General features: G+C 33.5%; 1 protein-coding gene and 1 long non-coding RNA gene across 4 annotated transcripts in view; one reads left to right on the top strand and one right to left on the bottom strand.

Moving 5' to 3' along the window:
* The window catches only part of SNX16 (sorting nexin 16), a 40,322-nt gene extending 20,135 nt beyond the window's left edge, over positions 1 to 20,187 (top strand). For all 3 annotated transcript variants that reach the window (XM_045896310.3, XM_064588155.1, XM_064588154.1), the window contains 4 exons: positions 7,168 to 7,237; positions 17,590 to 17,726; positions 18,249 to 18,368; positions 19,298 to 20,187. In XM_045896310.3, coding sequence (XP_045752266.1) covers positions 7,168 to 7,237; positions 17,590 to 17,726; positions 18,249 to 18,368; positions 19,298 to 19,391 — 421 coding nt within the window. In that variant the 3' untranslated portion in view covers positions 19,392 to 20,187. The remainder of the gene's footprint in view (positions 1 to 7,167; positions 7,238 to 17,589; positions 17,727 to 18,248; positions 18,369 to 19,297) is intronic.
* On the bottom strand, positions 8,832 to 18,336 carry LOC129046422 (uncharacterized). The gene is made up of 2 exons (XR_008507677.2): positions 18,207 to 18,336; positions 8,832 to 9,157 (listed from the first exon to the last, which is right to left on the bottom strand). It is a non-coding gene; the product is annotated as an uncharacterized LOC129046422 (long non-coding RNA).
* Positions 20,188 to 22,104: the final 1,917 nt, after the last annotated feature.

A 22,104-nucleotide genomic window follows, 5' to 3' on the forward strand; every position in this document is an offset into this window, starting at 1 on the left:
AAAAAGCAAAAGTACTTGAGGGATAAAAGAGCCATCTTCACATATTTGAAAGATTGTGATGGGGAGAAAGATTAATCAGACAATACTTAGCTTTAAAACAGTGTATCTCCAACTGTAGTGTATTTTGTTAAAGTGAAGCCCTGAATCAGCAGGTCTGGAGCGAAGATTCTGCATTTCTAGGTGATGCTGATCCAAGGACCTCATTTTTAATAGCAAGACTAACATGTAAAACTAGGAATAATAGTGAGAAATTAGAGGAAGACCCTATCAGTTCAGGTAAGAAAGAATTACATATCATTTCAGGCTATCAAATATAAAAATATTCTGCTTTTTTGGGGGGGGAGAAAGTGAGTTTCTCTTTACCTTAAGTATTTAAAAAGGCTAAATAACCATTAGTGGTATTGAAGGGGGGATTATTAAATGGGATATATTGGATTAGATGACTTCTTAGGTCTCTTCTAATGGTAAAATTCAGTAATTCTATAATTCTTGAACAAGAATACTTAAACTATTTTTAAGCATTTTCAACCTGAACTATGTTCTCACAGGAAATTTTTTTAATGTATGTAAATTGTTTTTATATATAAAGATATTATCAAGAGAAGTTAGGTTAGTCTTAGTATTTTTATAATGAAAGAAAAATTCAGTTATATATGCAATAGCTCATATAATGCCAACTCATGAGAACCAACACATTATTGCTAAGATTGGTCAAGTGATTTTCACCACAAATGTTAGTTTGGTAGACATTCAATTATGGACAGTTTTTTAAAATGCAATAAAGCCAGATATTCTGTATTCAGATACCTCTAAACTCTTATCTAATTAAATTGGGTGTCAGAGACCTTATGCAAAATTCGTTTTTTTGGGCTGAGTAGTGAAGTAATTTTAGTCAATTGCTTACCTGATTTTAATCAATGTCTTCAATTGGAAAATGAGGTAATTGAGCTAAGTAGCTTCTAAAAGTTCCCTTTCAACTCTAAATTTCTCATATCCTATTATTTTTATTGTACTTCCTCATGAATCTTAAGGTCACACCATCAGAAACAACCAGATTTTGACCTTTTAACTTTTAAGACTTTTGGTCTTGTTGCTATCCAGAGTTTACCTTCTTGTGAAAGTAGGAGTTATCTGTTAAAACCTAAAATCCATCTCAAATTTGAGAATTGTAGTAGAGTGTTTATCTGTAACAGTGGATAGAAATTTGTTCTGATGCTCTTAACAGTTGCATTAAATTTTTTTCTAATTGTATAGCTCTTACAAATAAAGTCATTATTTGTGGAATACTTACTCTATGATGTGCTAATTGGTTTGAATATGGTCTCTACAGTCCAGAAACATCATCCACCTTTTGGTGAAGCAGACAATACTTGATACTGATAAACAGACAATACTTGGTTTGATAAACAGACAATACTAATAATACAGTGAAATAAGTGCTGTGAAAGGGATCTCTTCAAGGTGCTATGGTAATACATACAAGAATATTGAACCTAGGGGCTCCTGCATAACTCAGTCGCTTAAGAGACTGATTCCGGCTCAGGTCATGATCTCAGAGTCGTGAGATCGAGCCCCACATGGGGCTTTGAGCTGGGCATGGACCCTGCTTGAGATTCTCTCTCTCCCTCTCCCTCTGCCCCTCCCCACCAGTTCACACACCCATTCATGCACCTGCCCGCTCACGCACCTGGCTCCCTTGCACGCACATGCACACGTGCATTCTCTCTCTCTCACTCTCTCTCTGAAAAAAATTTAAAAAAAGAATACTGAACCTAACATGGGTAGGAAAGGGGATCTAGTCAGAAAAGACTCCATGAGGAGATAATAGATGAGCTGAGTCACAAAGAATAAATATGAGTTAGCCAGATAAAGGTGGGAAGGATGGGCCAGGATAATAGCAGCAAGCATGAGTAAAGGTATGGAGGCATGAAATAGACATGAAGATGTACTATTTTTGAAGTGTCAGTTAGGAAAGACAGTTAAAACTGAAATGTAGGAACAGAAAGATCCTGGCTTTGTGCCCTCTTGTTAGAGGAGGCATAGATGGGTTTTAAGCTGGGTTTGACATAAAACGTTTGTTTTTTAAGTACCCTGGATTAGAAGGAATAAAACTGAACATAGGGACAAAAGTGGGCTAGTAATTAGGCAAGAGATAATCAAGGTCTAAACTGGTTCCCCACTGCTTCCATATTCCACCACAGGATTCTAAACATGAACCCTTCAGCCTCACACCCAACCAGTCCATCTCCATTGTGACCCTCACTGTCACCAGCCTTGATCCCTGAGTCCTTATTCTCCAGGTTGTGTTTAATGTCAATTTTTTGTTATTTTCTTTTAACTGTTAGAGAATACTGAAGAGAAATACTAACCGATACAACATTTCTGTCTGAAATCCTTGAGGAATATTTTCATGCAGTAGCCTTTTTGTGCTTAATCTGATTTTGATAGAATTGGCATCTAGTATTTTTAGTGCACTTTTTACTTAGTTCTTGATTGGCCTTTTAATGAATTATAGGCATTAGTTTTAAGGGTTTTTTTCTTTTAAAATATACATTTCAAGATGAAGAGTACATTTAACTATTACTGGTTTTTTAAAAAAAATTGAAATGTAAACAGATACATATCTATGAAAGAAAAAAAGTAGAATATAATAGTAAATAGAAGATGAAAGTTCCCCAGATGAAATAGTTTTTTAAGAAGTTCAAAAATATAGTAAAACTGAAAGAAAACTTTTTTAGAGAATCAGAGGAAGAAATAACGTTATAGGGCAAATTTGCTCGGATAAAAAAATGCTGAGGGATACCATCTGTGGTTTCCTTATCTTCAGGCAAGCTAAGTCAACAACTGATCTCAATTTTAAAATAGTTTTCCCAAACACACTAAAAAGCTACTCTGGGTAATAAAGGGAATAGATACAAAGTCTTTCTTTACCTTTTATTTCCAGATTGTTGGATTTTTCTCTTAGATAGGTTTCTCTTTTATCCTGTTTTTCTTACCTTTATTATCATAGCCAAATGGAAGCAAAAGTATTAACGACTGAATATGGAGGAGAGATTGGGGGCTATATTGAACCTTTCAGTGAACAAGGAGGAAAAAAAGACTTTCTTCTTAAAAATTGACTTCTAGGGGGTAACAGGGTGATGGGTATTAAGGAGGGCACAGGTTGTGATGTGCACTGGGTGTCATACGTAACTAAGGATCATTGAACACTGTATCAAAAACTGAGGTACTATACAGTAGCTAACTGAACATAATAAAATAAAATAAATAAAAACTTCAATTCTCTGGAAAAAAATTAACTTCTATTTAATTTATAGACCATTTAATAATAATAGACTCTGGTATTTATATTTTATTTTAATTCAGTTAATTTGTTTATAAATTATACATTGATAATATGTAGGAAATCAGTGAGCAGAACCATGGCACACATAAGCAGTCAAATATTTATCAAATCTAAATAAGGTTCTCTAGTCAGTGATTCTCACGCAGGGGTAAAGGTTTCCTTTTCTAGGGGGGAAAAGGTATCAGAATGTCTGTGAAAGGGTGCCTGGGTGGCTCAGTTGGTTAAGCGACTGCCTTCGGCTCAGGTCATGATCCCGGAGTCCTGGGATCGAGTCCCGCATCGGGCTCCTGGCTCGGCGGGGAGCCTGCTTCTCCCTCTGACCCTGTCCCCTCTCATGCTGTTTCTCTCTCTCTCTCTCTCTCAAATAAATAAATAAATAAAATCTTTAAAAAAAAAAAAAAGAATGTCTGTGAAAGAAATTGTTTTCTCAAACATTACCATCTCCCAGAGATTCTTGTGTGTCCCTCTCCTATGGGAATAGTTTGAGCATAATGACTCTCTTCCTCTGCCACCTGAGTCCTGTTGAAACCGAGGAAATGTAGTAAAACCCTGAGAAAGTATTTTATAAATCAGAGTTGTATAGCCAGTTTTAAATTTCGTTCTTATGTTACAGATTAAAGAAGGTGGGGCATGGAATATGACCTTGAGCTATATTGGAAAAAAACTTAGGGAATCCATTGGATTTTGTTTGAGTAGCACTCTAGTGAGCTATATAGATCATAAAGATTTTTCTCTTTTTACTGAAGTATTAATTGATATACAATATCCCATTAGTTTCAAGTGTACATCATAGTGATTCAGTATTTTTATACATTATAAAATGATTCCCACAGAAAGTCTAGTTACCATTGTCACTACAAAGTTATTGCAATGTTACTGACTATATTCCCTATGCTATATATTAGGTGAAGGGGATTAAGAGCTACAGACTTTCAGTTGTAAAATAAATAAGTCATGGGGAGGTAATATAGATCATAAAGATGTTTAGGGAAAGAGAATGAAATAGAAAAGCCACTCCAAAAAAGATATACAGCTGGGTACATTGTCAACATCACTGTGGATCTTGGGCTAAATTTCTACTATAAGTCAAAGGTATAAAAAGAGATACATATATTCCCTTAACTACTTTGTCTCTCGTAGCAGCAGCATTTCAATAATTAGAGTAATTTGCAAACATAAAAATGTTCCTAAAGAATGAGGAAGTCTGGGTATAAAGCTATAAGAAAACAATGTCTCACATTGAGTTATCATACACTGAAAGTATTAAAAAGAAAAAAAGACCCTTCTGTAAACTTCTATGTACTTTCCTTATCAATCTTAAAGGCTGTTCTCAGGGTTTCATCTAGACTTTTGACCTCTCAGTCCCAAGATCAGTTTATTTCCTGTGATTCAATTTTTGCCTAATAGTTGGTTTTCTAATAATGGGAGGATAGAAGTATAATAGCTAAACCAAAAGAATGTGTGGTGGTCCTGTTCTTCTCTGTGCTCTTAGACCAATTGCAGTATTCTAGAGGCCTTGGTTAAAGGATACAGACAAGTTGAATGTTTTCTGAGGGAAGTGACCAGCAAGGGGAAAGGATCCAAATGAACCATAATGTAACAGAAAAGAATTTAAAGGTGAAAAGGCACATATTTTTGCTCAGAAGACAGATTTAAGGTCTTGCTCTACCACTTGGACTTGTATGAATCATTTTAACTCTCTGAACTTTGGTATCATTTGTAAAATGGAAATATAATGTCTTCACCTCACATGATTATTGTGAAAATTAAATGAAATAGGATATATGAAAGCCCTGTGTGTGAAATGTACTTTAAATTAGAAATGATAACTTTGTGGGGTGATAGATATGTTAATTAACTTGATTGTAGTTCACATTTTACAATGTATACTTAAATCAAGTTGCACACCTTAAATATATACAATTTTTAATTGTCAGTTACACCTCAGTAAAACTGGGGGAAAAATGTTGGTTCCATGAGTGCAGAGACCATACAGGCTGTAAGTACACAATAAATTTTGTTACAGAATTTAAAAAAAAAAGAAAATATTAGTGTATTAGTATTGCTTTGGGGGAATATAAGGTTAGAGGAACTGTAACATTCTCAACGTGCTTTTAGGGTTATCATGTGAAAAAGGACTTAGATTTGCCCTGAATGGCTCAAAAGCAGAACTAAGATTCATGAGTAGAAGCTGCAGGGAGAAAAATTTCAGCTCACTAGAAGAAATAGTTCTCTAATTTTTAGTATTTTTCAAACATAAGATGGTTTATTCTAAGAGGTGGAACGTTCCCTATTCCTGGAGTTGTTTAGGTATACTCTTGGCTGAACACATGAAAAGGATAAAAAGCATACTATGGATCACATTTTTTAAAAAGCAGCTAGATCACATTTAAGATCCTTTCCATCTCTATTATTTCATGATTATGAATACTCAAGTTTTTTCTCAGTTTCCCTGAATCTGTGTCCTTTATTACCTGTATTGTCAAGATTTTATCGTCCACAGATTTACTCCTCTTTGTTCTGTCTTTGCGATCTTCTGGATTAATTTCTTAACACCACTCTCTATACTAATTCACATTATTTTTACTTTTGAAAGGCTTCAATGTATATTCCATCCATTTGTCTCTTCAGGACCATCCCCTGTCATCATCAACCCATCTGACTCAGTATGAACTCCAATGTACATCCCCTTTTCAGCATAGGTTGACATCTATACAGTATATCAAAATATCATATTTTTATCCTTTTATACCTAAAAATTTTAAGTCTCTATGTTTGTTCTGACATGTACACAGAGTTGCCTCTCAGTCCAAAATTGCTTTTAGAAAAGTGAGTATTTTTGTAACAAGGAAGTTAAGTTTTCTACTGTTTTAACCTATTTCTGATAATTGCCAAAGATAACAATACCATATTACAGTTGCTCCCTTGAACAACACAGGTTTGAACTGCATAGATCCTCTCATACACAGATTTTTTACAGCATAATACTATAAATGTATTTTCCTTATGATTTTCTAAATAACATTTTCCTTTCTCTAGCTTACTTTATTGTAAAAATGCAGTATATAATATACAATATATGGGTTAATTGACCATTTATGTTACGGAGAAGGCTTCCAGTCAACAGTAGGCTATTAGTAGTTAACTTTTGAAGAGTCAAAAGTTATATGCAGATTTTCAGCTACACAGGGGGTCAGCACCCCTAACCCCTGTGTGGTTGAAGGGTCAACTGTATTTCATTATTTTGAAATTTATGGTAATTCAGAAATGAGTTGTTCAGTATTTTTTTCTCTTAAACTCTTCAGGGAAAATATTTATGTAAATTACTGTAATAAACATGATTGCAAGAAAAATCTTTAACTTGTTTCAGAGTAAATACTTTTCAGTTACTTTAGAAGCATCTCCTGACAATGAAACAAAGTATAAATTAGAAATGGTATTTCTTCATAACAAGATAATGACATTTTTAGATTAGTTTAAATTAATAATTTTGGAAGTAATACTGTTTCTATTCATCATTTAGGTTGGTTTCCTATACCATTATTCTGACTTACATTTTATCTCCTGCAGTATGAATTTACAGTCTCTATGTTCATAAGATCTTAGAAAATAGCTTAAAATCTTTGTATCTTCCATAGATTTTATATTTGTATTTGGTTGGTTGTGTGAAAACACATAAACCAACTTTCTGCTTTTGGTATATCCCCAAAACCAATTTGCTTAAAACACTGTATATCTTCAAAGTAACTTTCGCTTTCTGTCTTTTGTAAACTTATTTGTACCCCAGCTTTTTTTTTTTTTTTTTTTTTCCCTTTGAAAAGCCTTGCAGTGAGAGAATTTCTTTGTCTGGATGATCCACCAGGCCCATTTGATAGCCTAGAAGAAAGCAGGGTAAGTGCTGTATTATATATCACATGGAAAGGGGAACAAATAACACAGTACAATAACTACATTGTTTCTTGAATGGGATAGCAAACAGCAAAATATTATAATTTCATATCATCATAGTTTTACACAGAAAGCTTTCAATGTTTCAGTCAAAGGTGTCTTTCATTGAAATACATGAACCTAGTTCAGTGAAAAAAATGAAAGTTCATACATGTCATGCCATCAATGAAGCTCTAAAATTAAATCTTGCATTTCTTTTCCTCCTTATTTTTACTATTTGAAAAAAATCATACAGAAATTTATTTTACTACATTTAAAAATGCTGTTTGTATGCTGAGTTTTCTTCCATCTAAATATCAAAGTAAAGAACCTACAATTAAAATCAATTAAAATGTACCTTCAGAAGTAGAAGTTATTGTCTTGTTATCAATTCAACTCAAGCTTGATGCTCCTCAAATTACGCTAATTGATGTGTTAGAGTGGCCTATTTCTCGAAGCAATTGGCTAGATTCACAAAACAGATTTGGTAATAATAGATTAGGTAGGATTTTATGCAAGTTTTTTTCCCCTAATGTTCAATGGCATTTAAATGGAACAGATTTAATTGGTAGATTTGTAATGTTTTCAGTTAAACTGAATCTGTTCTTTCTATTAGAGTGAATGCCATAGCTTTTTGGAAATAGCTTTATTGAAGTAAAAATTTCATCCATAAAGTTACCTATTTGCTATTCCATTGTAAATGTATAATTTAATAATTTTTAGTAAATTTATAGAACTATGCCACCATCACCATAATTCAGTTTTAGAAATTCCCTTGAAAAAAATTCCTACAAGCCATTTCACAATCAGTCCAACACTCCCAGCTCCAGACAACTACTGATCTGCTTTCAGTTTCTACAAATTTGCCTTTTCTGTACATTTTATGTAAATAGAGTCGTGTGTGTGTGTGTGTGGTCAGTATTCAATATACATAATATTTTACAAATGCAGTATGCATAACATATACAGTATATAATCTTTACATCTACATTCTTTCACGTAGCATCATGTTTTTGAGGGTCAACCATGATATAGCTTCTATGAATATATAGAATATATAGCAATATTTTTTGTTGCTGCATGGTTTTTCATTGTATGCATATACCACATTTTGTTTATCTAGTCACCAGTTGGACATTTGAATAGTCTCCACTTTTGTGCTATTTTGAATAATGCTGCTGTGAACAATCTCATAGAGGCTTTGTGTTGACATTTGTCTTCATTTCTCTTGGACTGATCCCTAGAAATGGAACATTTGCTTATATGGCAAATTATGTTTAACTTTTTAAAGAAACTTACAAACTGTTTTTGAAGTAGCTCTACCGTTTTACATTCCCACCACTAGTATTTGAGAGTTCCAGTTTATCCATGTCCTCATAAGTGTGATTTATCTGTCTTTGGAGTGTAGTCATTCTTATGGGTGTGTAGTGGTATTGTACTATAGTTTTAATTTGCATTTCCCTAATTTTTTATGTTGGTCACCTTTTTTAAATTTGTTGTTCACTTTTTCATGTGCCTTTTAGCCAATTATATGTTTGATGAATTGTCTGTTTAAGTCTTTTGCCCCCCCCCTTTTTTTTGTTTGGCTGTTTTATTGAGTTGTAAAACTTCTTTATTTTGAATAGAAGCCCTTTATCAAAGATATCTGATTTGCAAATATTTTCTCCTGATCTGTATGTGTCTTTTCATCTTCTTAATGATGTCTTTTAAAGTACTAATGTTTTTAATTTTAATGAAGTTCATTTTATCACTTTTTTTATGGCTTATGGTGTTGTATCATTAAGAACTCTTTACCCAGGGGCGTCTGGCTATCTCAGTCGGTAGAGCATCCAACTCTTGATCTCGGGCTCATGAGTTCAAGTTCCATGTTGGCCGTGGAACCTACTTTAAAAAAAAAAACAAAAAACTCTTTACCTAACACAGGGTCACAAAAGTTTTCTGCTTCATTTTTTTTCTAGAAGTTTTATAGTTTCAGCTCTTATATTAAGTCTGTAATCTATCCTGACCTGACAGATATTTATAAGGTATGAGGTAAGTGTCTTAAGTTCCCATAGATACCTAATTGTGCCAATACCCTTTATTGTGTTGGCACCTTTATCAAAAATCAAATAAACGAAGGAATGGGTTTGTTTCTGGACTCTTAATTCTCTTTCAGTGATCTAGTTACCTATCCTTATGCCAATACCACACAGTCTTGTTTATTATAGCTTTCTTATAGTTACTCTTTACATAGTGTATCTTCCCCCCCCCACTTTTTTTTTTTTTTTTGCTTTCAATTTGTGTTTTTCAATCTAAGGTCTGTCTCTTGGATATAGCATATAGTTGGGTCTTGGTCTTTTGTTCAGTCTGACATCTTTACATCTGCCATTTTGCAATTTATTTCTACCTGTCTCATCTGTTTTGGTCCTCTTACTCCTTTACTGACTACTATTGTGTGAAATAAATATTTTTTGTATGCCAGTTTGATTCCTCTATAGAAATTTTTACTTTTTTAGTTTTTAATGGTTGCTCTAGGTATTACATTATGCATCTTAACAGTCTACTTCAGAGTAATGCTTAATTCCAGGGAATTATAAACTTAGCTCCAGTACATCTTTTTCGTCCCCCATCCTTGGTGTTGCTATAATTACATATTTTTTTTTAAGTAAGCTCTAGGCCTAGCATGGTCCTGAGATGAAGAGTCACATGCTCCACTGACTGAGCCAGCCAGACACCCCTATTATTTATTACATATTTTAAATCTATGTCATAAACCCAGTAATACAGTATAATAATTATTTCTTTACAGTCTTTTTTCTTATAAAGAAATTAAGAGAAGAAATGAGAAAAATACATTATAAACTCTTTTATATTTATCCATATATTTACTATTTCCAGCCCTCTTCATTCCTTGCTGTGGATTGATATTATCATCTGGTATCACATTCTTTCAGCTTCAAGGCCTTCCTTCCATTAGTATTTTTTGTAAGGCAGGTCTGATGGCAACAAATTCTCAGTATTTGTTTACTGGGAATGTTCATTTATGAAGGATAGTTATTGATAGTTTTTTTTCTTTCACTACTTTGTGTCATTCCTCTGTCTTCTGGCTTCTATTGTTTCTGATGAAAAGTCAGCCCTTAATTATATTGCTTCCATGGACATGATGAGCCATTCTGCCCTTGCTACTTTCAAGATTTTTTTCTTTGACTTTCAGCAGTTTGATTATGATATATCAAGGTGTTTATCAAAATTTGGCTTCATTGAGCTTCTTGGATTTCACAGATTAATGCTCTACATCAGACTTAGGAAGTTGTTGGCCATTATTTCTTCAAATAATTTTTCAGTCCTTTTCTCTTGCCCTTCTCCTTCTGGGATTCCCATTACCCATATGTTTGTATACTTCACATTGTACTACGTGTTTCTGAAGTGCTGTTCATTTTCTTTTCAATCATTTTTCCTCTGTTCTTCAGACTGAATAATTTCTATTGATCTATGTTCAAGTTCACTGACTCATTTTTCTGTCATTTCAGATCTGCTGTTCAGCCCCTCATGTTAATTTTTCACTTCAGCTATTGTGCTTTTCAATTTCAGAATTTCTGTTTGCTTTTATTATTATAATTATTCTATTTCTTTATTGAGTCCATACTGTGTTAATTAATTACTGTAGCTTTATAATTTTTGAATCTGGCAAGACAAGGTTTCCCTTCCTTGTTCGTCTTCAAAATTGACTGTTTTTCCATGTGAATTTTAGAATCAACTTGTGAGTTTCATGAAAGATCCTGGTGGCATTTTGTTTGGAATATTTATTGATTAATTTTGAAGAGGAGAGTCATTATAGAATTGAATCTTACTATCAATAAGGTCTTTGCTTTATTTAGGTCTTTTTAAAAAGTCTTCAATAAAGGTTAAATTTTTTCCTAAAACTTTTAGGGAAACCTGTAGGATTTATTATTTTAGGGTTTTTTAATCATAATTGGTATTTTTATTATATCTTTTTCTTTTAAGATTTTATTATTTATTTGACCGAGAGAGAGAGAGAACAAATAGGGGGAGTGGCAGGCAGAGAGAGAAACAGGCTCCCCGCTGATCAGGGAGCCCGATACAGGGCTCAATCCCAGGACTCTGAGATCATGACCTGAGCCAAAGGCAGACACTCAATGACTGAGCCACCCAGGCGCCCCTATTATATTTTAATTTATTATCGTTACATTATTGTTTTATATATAGTTTATATGTTACATCTTCAGTGAAAACTCTCATTAGTTTGTAGATCCTTTTAGGTTTTCTATATATATAATCATATCCCTTGAAATACTAACAATTGTGGTTTTTCCTTTTTAATCGTTAATACTTTTCATTCCATTTTCATATTTTTTTGTGCTACCTGGGATCTTTAGAGTTAAATAAAAGCAGTTATGGCAAACATCCTTTTCCTCTGTTCTGACTTTAAAGGAAATGATTCTGTTTTTCACCATTGGATATGGTGTTTCCTACAAGCAGCTGGAAGTTGTGGGTTGTGTTTGTTTATATCTTTTTTTTAGGTTAAGGAAGTTCTATTCCTACTTTGCTAAAGGTTGTGGTATGTGTATGTTATTAATACTTTTGCTTCTGTCTATAAAGATGATCATATGGGGTTTTTTTAATATGATATGTGGTAAATTACACTGATAGATTCTCAAATGATAAAACATTCACCTCTGGGATTAACTCATTAATTCAGCATTTTTTTTTAATGGCTGGATTTGGATTGTAATGATTTTATTTAGAATTTTTGCAATATAATTTTCCTCTCTGTTATTGTCATTGGATCTGGCATCAGGATTATACCAGTCTTACAAGTTGAGAAATAGTCTCTTTTTCTTTTCTCCAGAACCATTTGAATAAGATCAGTATTGTTCGTTCCTTGAGTATTCATTAGAACTCACCTGTAAAACAACCTGAGTCTGATATTTTCTTTAGTTTGTTCAGTAGTTTTATGGGTAGATTTTTAACAACTGATTAAGTTTCTTTAATGAATAGAGTTTATTCAGATTGTTTCTTTAGTGCTCAATTTTTATGTATTTTTTTTTTTAGAAAATTGGCCAATTTGTACAGATTTTAAAATACATTGATATAAGGCTGTTTTCTCATGATTTTTAAAAATCTCTTAACATATCTTTAATTACCAAAAGTAGTATATTGAATTCACTCATAATGGTTGGTTGTTAATTCTTTTTTTTTTTTTTTTTTTTTGGGAATTCTGTAGTTGAAATATCCTTAGGGAATCATTCCTTTTATTATTAGGTAGTGACTCTTTTTGTGCCTCAAGTTTTCCACTTGAAATGCATTGCTCTGAGATTAATAAAACTATGCCTTTTGTGGGGGAGAAAGCAGATTTGCCTGTTGCCTGAGAAATATTTTTCTATCTTTATATTTAAAGTGTGTTTCTTGGGGCGCCTGGGTGGCTCAGATGGTTGGGCATCTGCCTTCAGCTCGGGTCATGATCTCTAGGTTCTGGGATCAAGTCCCACGTCAAGCCCAGCATCGAGCTCCCAGCTCACTGGGGAGTCTACTTCTCCCTCTCCCTTTGCTTCTACCCCCTGCTCATGCTCTTTCTTTCTCTGTATCTCTGTGTCTCAAATGAATAAATAAAATCGTTTAAAATAATAATAAAATGTGTTTCTTGGGGAGCCTGGGTGGCTCAGTCGGTTGAGTCTGCCTTTGGCTCAGGTCATGATCTCAGGGTGCTGGGATCGAGCCCCAGGGTGGGCTCCCTGCTCAGCGGGGAGTCTGCTTCTCCCTCTGTGCTCTCCCTCTCTCTCTCTCTCTCTCTCTCTCAAATAAATAAATAATCTTAAAAAAAAAAAGAAAGTGTGTTTCTTGTCAGCATCATAGAAGGAGATTTTTGGTTTTTGATACAAACAGAAAAATCTGTTTTTTAACTGGTGAGTTTATTGTGATGTGTCCAGTAATTACCAATATGTGTGTGTTTATTTCTGCCATTTTATTTTGTATCTTTTATTTACCTTGCTTTTTCTCCTTTCCTTCCTTTTATATACTTAATGAGTTTCCTTTCTTCCCTTTTTCCCTCTACTCTTGGCTTCTAAGCTCTGTATTCATGGTCTTTTATTTAATGGCCATATATTGTTCTCATCAAATAATTTAGAACCAAGTTGTTTACAGCCTCCCCAAAGTGAGCCATTGCTTTCTTTAATTACCTGCACACTTGTCACTTCCTTTCGTCCACCATTCCTAGTTTTTCATCTCACTCTTCCCATTGGGGCTCAGTTAACTGCTCTTAAAGTACATCGTTTAATAGTTGTTTCAGTGAATGTGTGTTGGTAATGTTTAGGTCTTTAATGTCTGAAATTTTTTAATCTTGCTCTCATTCTTGAAGTATGATTTAACTGGGTCTAGAATTCCACCTGGATAGTCCTTCTTCTCAGTGCTTTGAGGTCTTTCCCGCTGCCTTTGCTGTAGACCCTTGCTGTGAAATATCTATTCTCAGTTCAGTGTTGTCCCCTTCTAGTAAACTGTTTTTGCTTCCTAGTATTTTAGAGACCTTCTCTTTGATTTTACCATGTGCAGTTTTACTATTTTGTGTGTGGGTGGTGTTTATTTTTGTCTTCGTTGGGATGCATTATTCTTCCCAAATCTGAAAATGCTAGCATTTAATCAGTTCTGAAAATTTTCTGCTGTTTTCTCATTGAGTATTACTTCTCCTCATTCTCTCCGTTCTCTATTTTAGGAACTCAATTTATAAATATTATGTGTTAAGTTATTTTCCTTTTCCATCTGTCTTAACCTTTCTTTCATGTTATCTGTCTCCATCTCCCTATGTTTTATTCTTCAATGAATAAATTATGTAATTTTCTTAGTCCTAGCTTCCAGTTCACTCTGTTGTCTTTAGATAAGATTATTCTACTATTTGGTACTTCCATTAAGATCTTAATAATATTGGGACACCTGGGTGGCTCAGTTGGTTAAGCATCTGCCTTCAGCTCAGGTCATGATCTCAGGGTCCTGGGACCGAGCCCTGCATCGGTCTCCCTGCTTAGCTGGGAGCCTGCTTCTCCCTCTCCATCTCCCTGACATTCCCCCTGCTTGTGCTCTCTCCCTTTCTCTGTCAGATAAGTAAGTAAAATCTTTAAAAAAAAAAGGGGGGGGGGGAATCTTAATAATATTGACTATACTTTTCATGTCTTGACATTCTCTTGTTTTATCTCAGATATACTTGATATTTTTTAATAGTGGCTTTAAAAATATGCACGTCATTATACATGTTCATATTTTATAATCTTTTTCTAGTAATATGCTATTTGAAGTTTATGGAAATCTAATCCTTCTTTTCAGTGGATGATATCCTAATGTGTTTTGTAATTTTGAATTATAAATTTACTTTGATTATAACTTTGTCTCCAGGAACACTGAACAGCCAAAGTTGAGGGTACATCCTTCCATAGAAGTTTGTTTGCTTCTGCAGAGATACCTTTAGTATCATTGATCCTGGACCATTTTTTATACTATTTTCTAAGCTTGGGTATTTCTGACTAATTGTGATAGTATGAACTCAGTCCAAAATCCACATGAGGCATTAGCCCATGGTTATAGATTCTTCAGGGAAGACTTTACCTCTCCCATGTAGAGGCCAAGATGAGACAAACATTCTTCCTTGATGTATTCCTGTGTTGATGAGTGACTTTTATTAATGGCTTAGCTCTTTAGAGTCCTTACTTTATTCCTGAGTATCTCATTTTTCTTGTCACTAGCCTTTAAAATGTGCCTGACTCATCTCTTGTTCCCTCTTGGTGTTTAAAGTTCAAAGTTACCAAAAAGAAAACTCTCGTCACTCCTCCTTCGCCCACTACCCAAAGCTATGTCAGTACACATGCTGGTGGCACTTGTTTTCATTTCTCTTTGTTTTTGTTCCCTGAGACTTACCTCTATTTCTTGCCCACATAGCTGTTTTAAAAGTTGGGTTTTTTAGCTAGGTATCTTATAGCCAGAGGCCTTAGTTTGGTCATCTGTACTGTTACCAATGGAAGTTATGTGTGGTTCATTTATTTTGTTTTTCTCTGTGTTCCTAGGTTCTATTTGCATGATAGTTGAACACTGTTCAGTTTTTTCATAATGTGAATATACCCAGATTTTTAAATTTGGAAATGTTTGTAAGGTTCATCTTAGGTCATTAGATAAAAAGCAAGCTGCAGAATGATATGTATTATATACTTCCATCTATATAAAGACAAATATTTGAGAAACTGAAAGTAATTCAGTTGGGTGGAACATGGGGTTATGCAGAGGACCAGAGGAAAGGAAAGGTAAATACAGCAAGCTATGAAGTTGGGGTAAAAGGCATCTGCCACATCATAAGGTACTTCATTTGCCAAGGTAAGATATTTGGCCTTATTATTTAGGCAGTATTAAATCATAGGTAACATGATCAGATCTATTTGTAAGAAAGCCAACTTAGATTGCCAAAGTAAACATAGGTAAGCCAGTTAGTTTACGGGTGGTGTAGTTTGGTTAAGAACTGAAGACTGTAGAAATGAGAACAAATGACAAAAACACAAGAGGTATTGATGAGGCAGTAGGGGATGAGGGGAAGGGAAAGGTGGAAAGTCTTGGTTATCCTTGGGCAATAGAAATTAGGGAAATGGGCTGATCTAAGATGCCTGCTTGGTGGTGGCTTTGATGATGAGGTAGTAGAATAGAAATTCCCTCGCGGACACTATTTGACTTGCCATTGGTACATCTAATTGAAGAGGAACAGTAGATATACGAATGATGTCTATGTACTCAGGAAAGGTTGAGGGCTGGAGATTAACAACAACAACAACAAACACATTGGAAGATGATCGCATATAGTAGAGGTGAGAGCTGAAGTGTTAACAGTAAGTGCAATTGCCCAGGGATGACATATAGAGCAAGAGAATATATAACCAAGGGCAAAACTTTGATGAATGCCCACATGCAAAGAACAAATAGACATCTAAAAAGTAACTCAAAGTTAAGAAGTGAACCAGGAAGTTTTATGGAGGCCAATGAGAAAGGATTCCATTATTTTTTTTTTTTTTAAATTAAGTCAATAGTGACAGTGAAGTCAAGAAAAACAATACTTTGGATTTGACAACTAGAAGGTCATTGTTAGCCTTTGCCTGGGCATAGTTAGTAGAGAAAAAGAGAGCAAAACTCCTAATTTAATGATTTTAGAAGTAAATGGGAGGCTAAATTTGGGTGATAAAAACCTTTTGTGATAATTTTTTTTATTTTGAAAGGAAGGAGATGAGTTAGCTAGAGAGACTCAAGATCAAGAGGGAGGTGAAGATGTTTTATTTTTTTTTTATGGAGAAATTTTTAGGATTTACTTAACCAACTTCAGTCATGTTTATTCAGTAAATTTAGGGTCCAGAGGAGGGGGAAAGGTTGAAAATTTAAGAGAAAGTGTATGTGATTGAGCACGCTTCCAGAGGAGAAAGAGTAGATAAGATAACTTGAAGAGTCACATGTTCTTGAGAAAAAGAACAGGATGTGAAGGTAGATGAGATTCAGGGAGTCAGTGATTTTTTTTTTTTTTCTGGTATAGGAATCAAGATCATCTGCTGGTTTTGGAATTAGCAATAGTAACACATTGTAGGGAACTTGCCAGGGGTGAAGGTTTAAAATAGTCACAGAAATGACAGGACAGGGAGTGATAGATGACTAGGAATAATTAAAAGAATTGATCAGTAACACTGAAAGCCTCATCAAAATAAGTGAACCACATTTTTTCATGACACCATTTTTTATGGTAATACGATTTTGTTTGTTTTAATCTTTATGTCAGCAGTATTTAGTATTCTGGGCATGAAGGATAGAATGTCAATTTTGAATGACTATGGGAATAGCAGAAGCAAGAGGAAAGCAATGTGGAAAAAAACCCCAACATTGTTTAGGTGCTATGGAGGAGGTGGTTACAATAGTATCACTGCTAAGCTAATACAAATGAATAGCCACAGTTTTTCAAAAAAGTATATTCATCTAGGACTGGGCAAAAATAAATGAAGAATAAAAACTTAAAACTTGGTCATTTTCCCCCCAATTCTACACTAGAGCGTTATCACATACTCATTTCAAGCACCGTGGTTTACTGATTAACAATTCTCAAGAAAGGGGACTTGTAGTTAGAAGTCCCCTTGGTAGGTGTGGGGACTGAGTATCAAGATAGCAGAGACCAAAAAAGATGAGGGAAGAGAACAAATTGTTGGGGCTGCATACATATTATTTTGATTATGTTCTTTAACTCTTCAAATAAATGCTCTTGAGGGCGATACTGCATAAGTAATTAATTTTTTTTGCATTTTTTGTTTTTTTTTAAGGCTTTCTGTGAAACCTTAGAAGAGACAAACTACCGTTTTCAAAAAGAACTACTTGAAAAACAGAAAGAGGTGGAATCACTGAAGAAACTGCTGAATGAAAAGCAACTTCATATAGAAACTCTAGAGAGCAGAATCAGGTGTATTGTGATACTTGCATTTTTAGACTTACTCATTAAACTTTTAATACTCTGGGCTAAATGCCCTTTGCATTTTAATACGATTTAGGAAATTTCCAATTCCAAAAGTCTTAGACTCTTGGTGTACCTTTTTTGTAGATTGGGAAAGTTGCGTTTTGATCATTTATTTAGAAGGTTGAACATTTGAAGGATAGGAAACATCAGAAATATAAGCCTCTAGCTGTTCAAGATAAACATTATTCATTTTAACCCGTTTAAATGGTATCTTTGTTTCTAGGCATTTCTGCCAACTTTTCACATATGAAAGTTGTAGTTTACGTTCTTGTCAGCATATATTGAATTGATATTAAAACCATTTTACATTAATCATAAGTACTAATTTCTCTGTTGACTCCCAGAGTCAGCAATCTATTAGCCATATTAAGAATAGCTAAAGACTACTAAAGTTACATGTATTCACAAAAATAAACCAATACATACTTTATTTGTAGAAAATAACTTGTTGCTCTAATTTGCTTTTAGAACATTGTCTTCAGAACCTGAAGAATCACTGCACATGTCAGAAACAGAAGGTGGACACATCCCAAAGGTGGAGTCCTCCACACTTGAGGTTGATCAAGATGTTTTGCATGAAGAATCTAGGTAAATAATATTTGGTTTATTATAGCCTAATCATCTGAATAATTAGAGGGAAATAGTCAATAATACTCTAGAGAGTATTTTTTTGTGTGAACTCAGTGTTATTCTATCGTGAATCTGCTGAGCAAATAAAGAAAGACTAGATATTGTAGGCTCTCCTTAAAAATGAGTCTTTGTCATCTAGGCTGTAAACATTATTACTTACTTTGAAGATATGTCTAAATTAACCATTCAGTTAATTCCTTAATTTTGTAAAGCTTGACAAATTAATCTCCCTCATTCTTTTTCCATTCAAAAAGTGGGATAGTGTAATAGCAACAAGCCTGCCTACCTAACAGGAATGATGAAAAGATAGTATATTTGAAAGCACATAGGATATTTATTACTTATAAATCCAAAGTCATTATTAATACTTTAGTGGTAGCAGCTAAGCTATAATTATGAGAACAGATTTATGTTGGTGAAGGTCATTATAAACTGGATTTTTAGTGATAAATGGTAGTTGGGAGAGCTGAAAGAGTTAAAAATATATTCAAAGGTGTTGTCTGGTAATGACAACTTAAAAATATAAAACTTCTTGGAGCGCCTGGGTGGCTCAGTCGGTTAAGCGGCTGCTTTTGGCTCGGGTCATGATCCTGGGGTCCTGGGATCAAGCTCCGTGTTGGGCTCCCTTCTCAGTGGGGAGCCTGCTTCTCCCTGTCCCACTCCCCCTACTTGTAGTCTCTCTCTGTCTGTGTCAAATAAATAAATAAAATCATTAAAAATATCTATATAAAATTTCTGATCAAATATTTAAATATTCTTTTCCATTAAATATTTTCCCATTAATATTTAAATAATCTCTACATTAGATTAAAAAATTTTAAAGGTAATAGCGAAGTGAAATAGCATGTATCTTATCTCTTCATTGACATCTTTCTCTTTTCTTGCAGAACTGATGATAAGCCATGCTTAAGTTGTAGTGAACCTGAAAATTCTGTATCGGACATAGAAGTTGCAGAAGTGGCGTACAATGCAGAAGACTAATACATGACGAGCAGTTCCTTCCATGTATATGTTTCAGCAAATTTAGAATAGAGTGGCAAATATTTAAAAAGAAAAAAGACTGAAGCATTTACAGAAAACAGAAAGATTGCACATGTATTAAAGTTTACATAAAGAAAAGTTTTTTTAAGTTATTGGGATAGAAATGTATTCACTGCTGCTTTAAATTGTCTTTTATCCAACCTTTGTATTTAATACACTAAAAAAAAAATCTAGTTAGAGTTCTGTTATCAAGACTCAATTCTTAAATGATGTGCATAAGTTATTTTGGTATTTTGCCAATATATTGCTCCAAATGAATATGTGTGTGAGCATTCTTGTGTGTGGTATGCGTGTTTGTGTTTGTGTTTAAAATGCCAATTTTATCAGTTAAATGGACATTAAATGCATGTTACTATCTGGTTGATATATACTTCTTTGTATCTCTGACATAATATATTTTCATTAGTGGTTTAAATCAGTGGTAAAGATGAATTAAGTTTTAAATATTGACACGTTTACCATTTGTAAATAAAAATTGCCTGTTTGCAATGTTATTGCTATTTAAAAAAAAAAGAAAACTTTATAATACCAAAGGAAAACTATTTCAGAGAGCTATAGTAACATATAATAATGTAGCTAAAGTGATAAAATAGCCTTGATTTTAAAAGCTGATTCATTATCAGAATGCTATAGTAAGTGTCTAGTTTATTATAATATGTTGTACTTGTTTATTTTCCACATATCTTTATCTCAGATGTCTACCTGTAGAAGCAGTGAGTTGTCCTCTTTCGGAATACTACCTCTTTTTGCTAATCAAGGTATACTCTTTTGAAAATAAAGATTCTAAGCAAATAGGGAGTTATACAAAAAAATACAAAATAAAAAGCCATATATACTATAAAGTTCCTTAACTACATTGACTCCTGGGATTGCATTTTTATTTCTGTATATGTGAATATGTTGCTATAATGTATTAAGGCTGATTTTCCTTTTAATATATTTAGCCAAGTGATGCACTTTATGATAATTAAACTCCTTTGTGCCAAGTTTAATTGGTGAATTTCTTTAGTAAGTGGAGTTAAGAAAAAGAATTATGTGTGCCTTCACTATTTCACTTTTATACCAGTCTGCTAGGGTCTGTGAGTCAGCTTTATGAAAAGGTGTTTATTTCAGATTTGCTTATACTTGTTGAAAGTGCCTTGTTTCGTTTTTACTATATGAAGTTACTCATTTATTTTCTATTTCCACTGCTTTGCATATTGCTGTTAATAAGTGTTGTAATCCTGCTAGCATTTTGAAGTCCCGGTTGGTATATTGAACTGCATGTGCTTTCTAAAAGCTGAGGGAAACTTACTGGGAAAATAGAATAACAATCTCCAGTTTTGTTTTCTTCACTATCTAAAAGTTTATCAGTATCTTGATGTACATATTAAAATGTAGTTGTTAAAATTCTATTTATGTAGATTAAGAGATCAAGTGGCTGTTGTCAACTTTTGATCTAAAAAGGCAACTGCTCCTTACCAAAGTACCAAAAATTTTAAAAGCCTTTGTCAAAATGCACATGTTCTCAGAGTATTTTCCACAAAGTATACTAGAAGTGTGTTTACTATCCTGGGAGATAAGAAGAATATAATAAACTGTTCTCTTTGTTCATTTCAAAATATTCTAGGCTTAAAAAGGCTTACAAAGAACAATCATTTAAATTAATATAATTTTTAGTCTAATGACAAGATGATATTTGCTAAATTCCAGATATTATAGTGCTACGTACATGTCTGTTTTAAAGTGAACCATACACTTTCAAAATCTGGCCTTTCAGAAGATTGTATGTAAAGTTTTGGATGGGTGAAGAAAACTTCTTGTTAATTAAATAAACCACTATTTATATTTAGAATTTACTTTTTTTACTTTTATGATGCATTTTATTCCCAGTACTATATTCATTTAATAAATTATTTTTTCAGTGTAGCAGTAGCTGTGTTGTTTAGATCTTGAATATCATTTTTCCCTTCAATTTCATGTTCTCTCTATCCCTTGTAATTATTGTAAATTTAATTGTACTTAACTGCTGCATTTCACAGATGTGGAATGACTTTATGATTTTTTTTTTTTAGGTTTACATTTTGTATTACTGATCATTTTAAATCTTTGTGAATAGGTGCAGTGCACTTCAAATGTAACCAAAATTAATAAAAAAAATTGGACATAATTCAAACAGGAAACACTTTTGTGAATAATGTTTTAACTTAACCTTTTAAAAATTAAGTTCATGTGTAGGTACTAAAACCATAAACCAGCATTTTAAAATGTGCTTTATTTGTCTACCATTCTGAGAGTAGACATTTAAAGCACATTTATTTAGAAAACCTTGTTCCTCAGAAAAATAGTCTATGTAGTCTACTTCAACTATTTGTGATATTAGAAGGGAACAGTGGTCTTAGGTCTAAAAATAATTTGTGTAGTTTTGAAATGGGTTTTCTTACAGGAATAGAGGAGTTTGAGGATTATGTTAAAAACAAGTCTGTATTCTCAACCGTAAAGAGAGAAATCTAAATTGTATCCTCTGGAAGATTTTCAAAGAGCTACCTATTTGATCCACATTTTAGTTCTTCCAAAAGATAATAGAATTACCTTTACTGCACTGCACTTTGCTTCTGTGCTCTTGGCTTCTACTAGCAAAACAATCATCAGAACTTGGATTTTCAACACGTGT

The sequence above is a fragment of the Mirounga angustirostris genome, unplaced genomic scaffold (genome assembly GCF_029215605.1).
Source record: "Mirounga angustirostris isolate CCGP_5_RB_7025 unplaced genomic scaffold, mMirAng1.0.hap1 SCAF_4, whole genome shotgun sequence".
Taxonomy (NCBI): Eukaryota; Metazoa; Chordata; class Mammalia; order Carnivora; family Phocidae; genus Mirounga; species Mirounga angustirostris.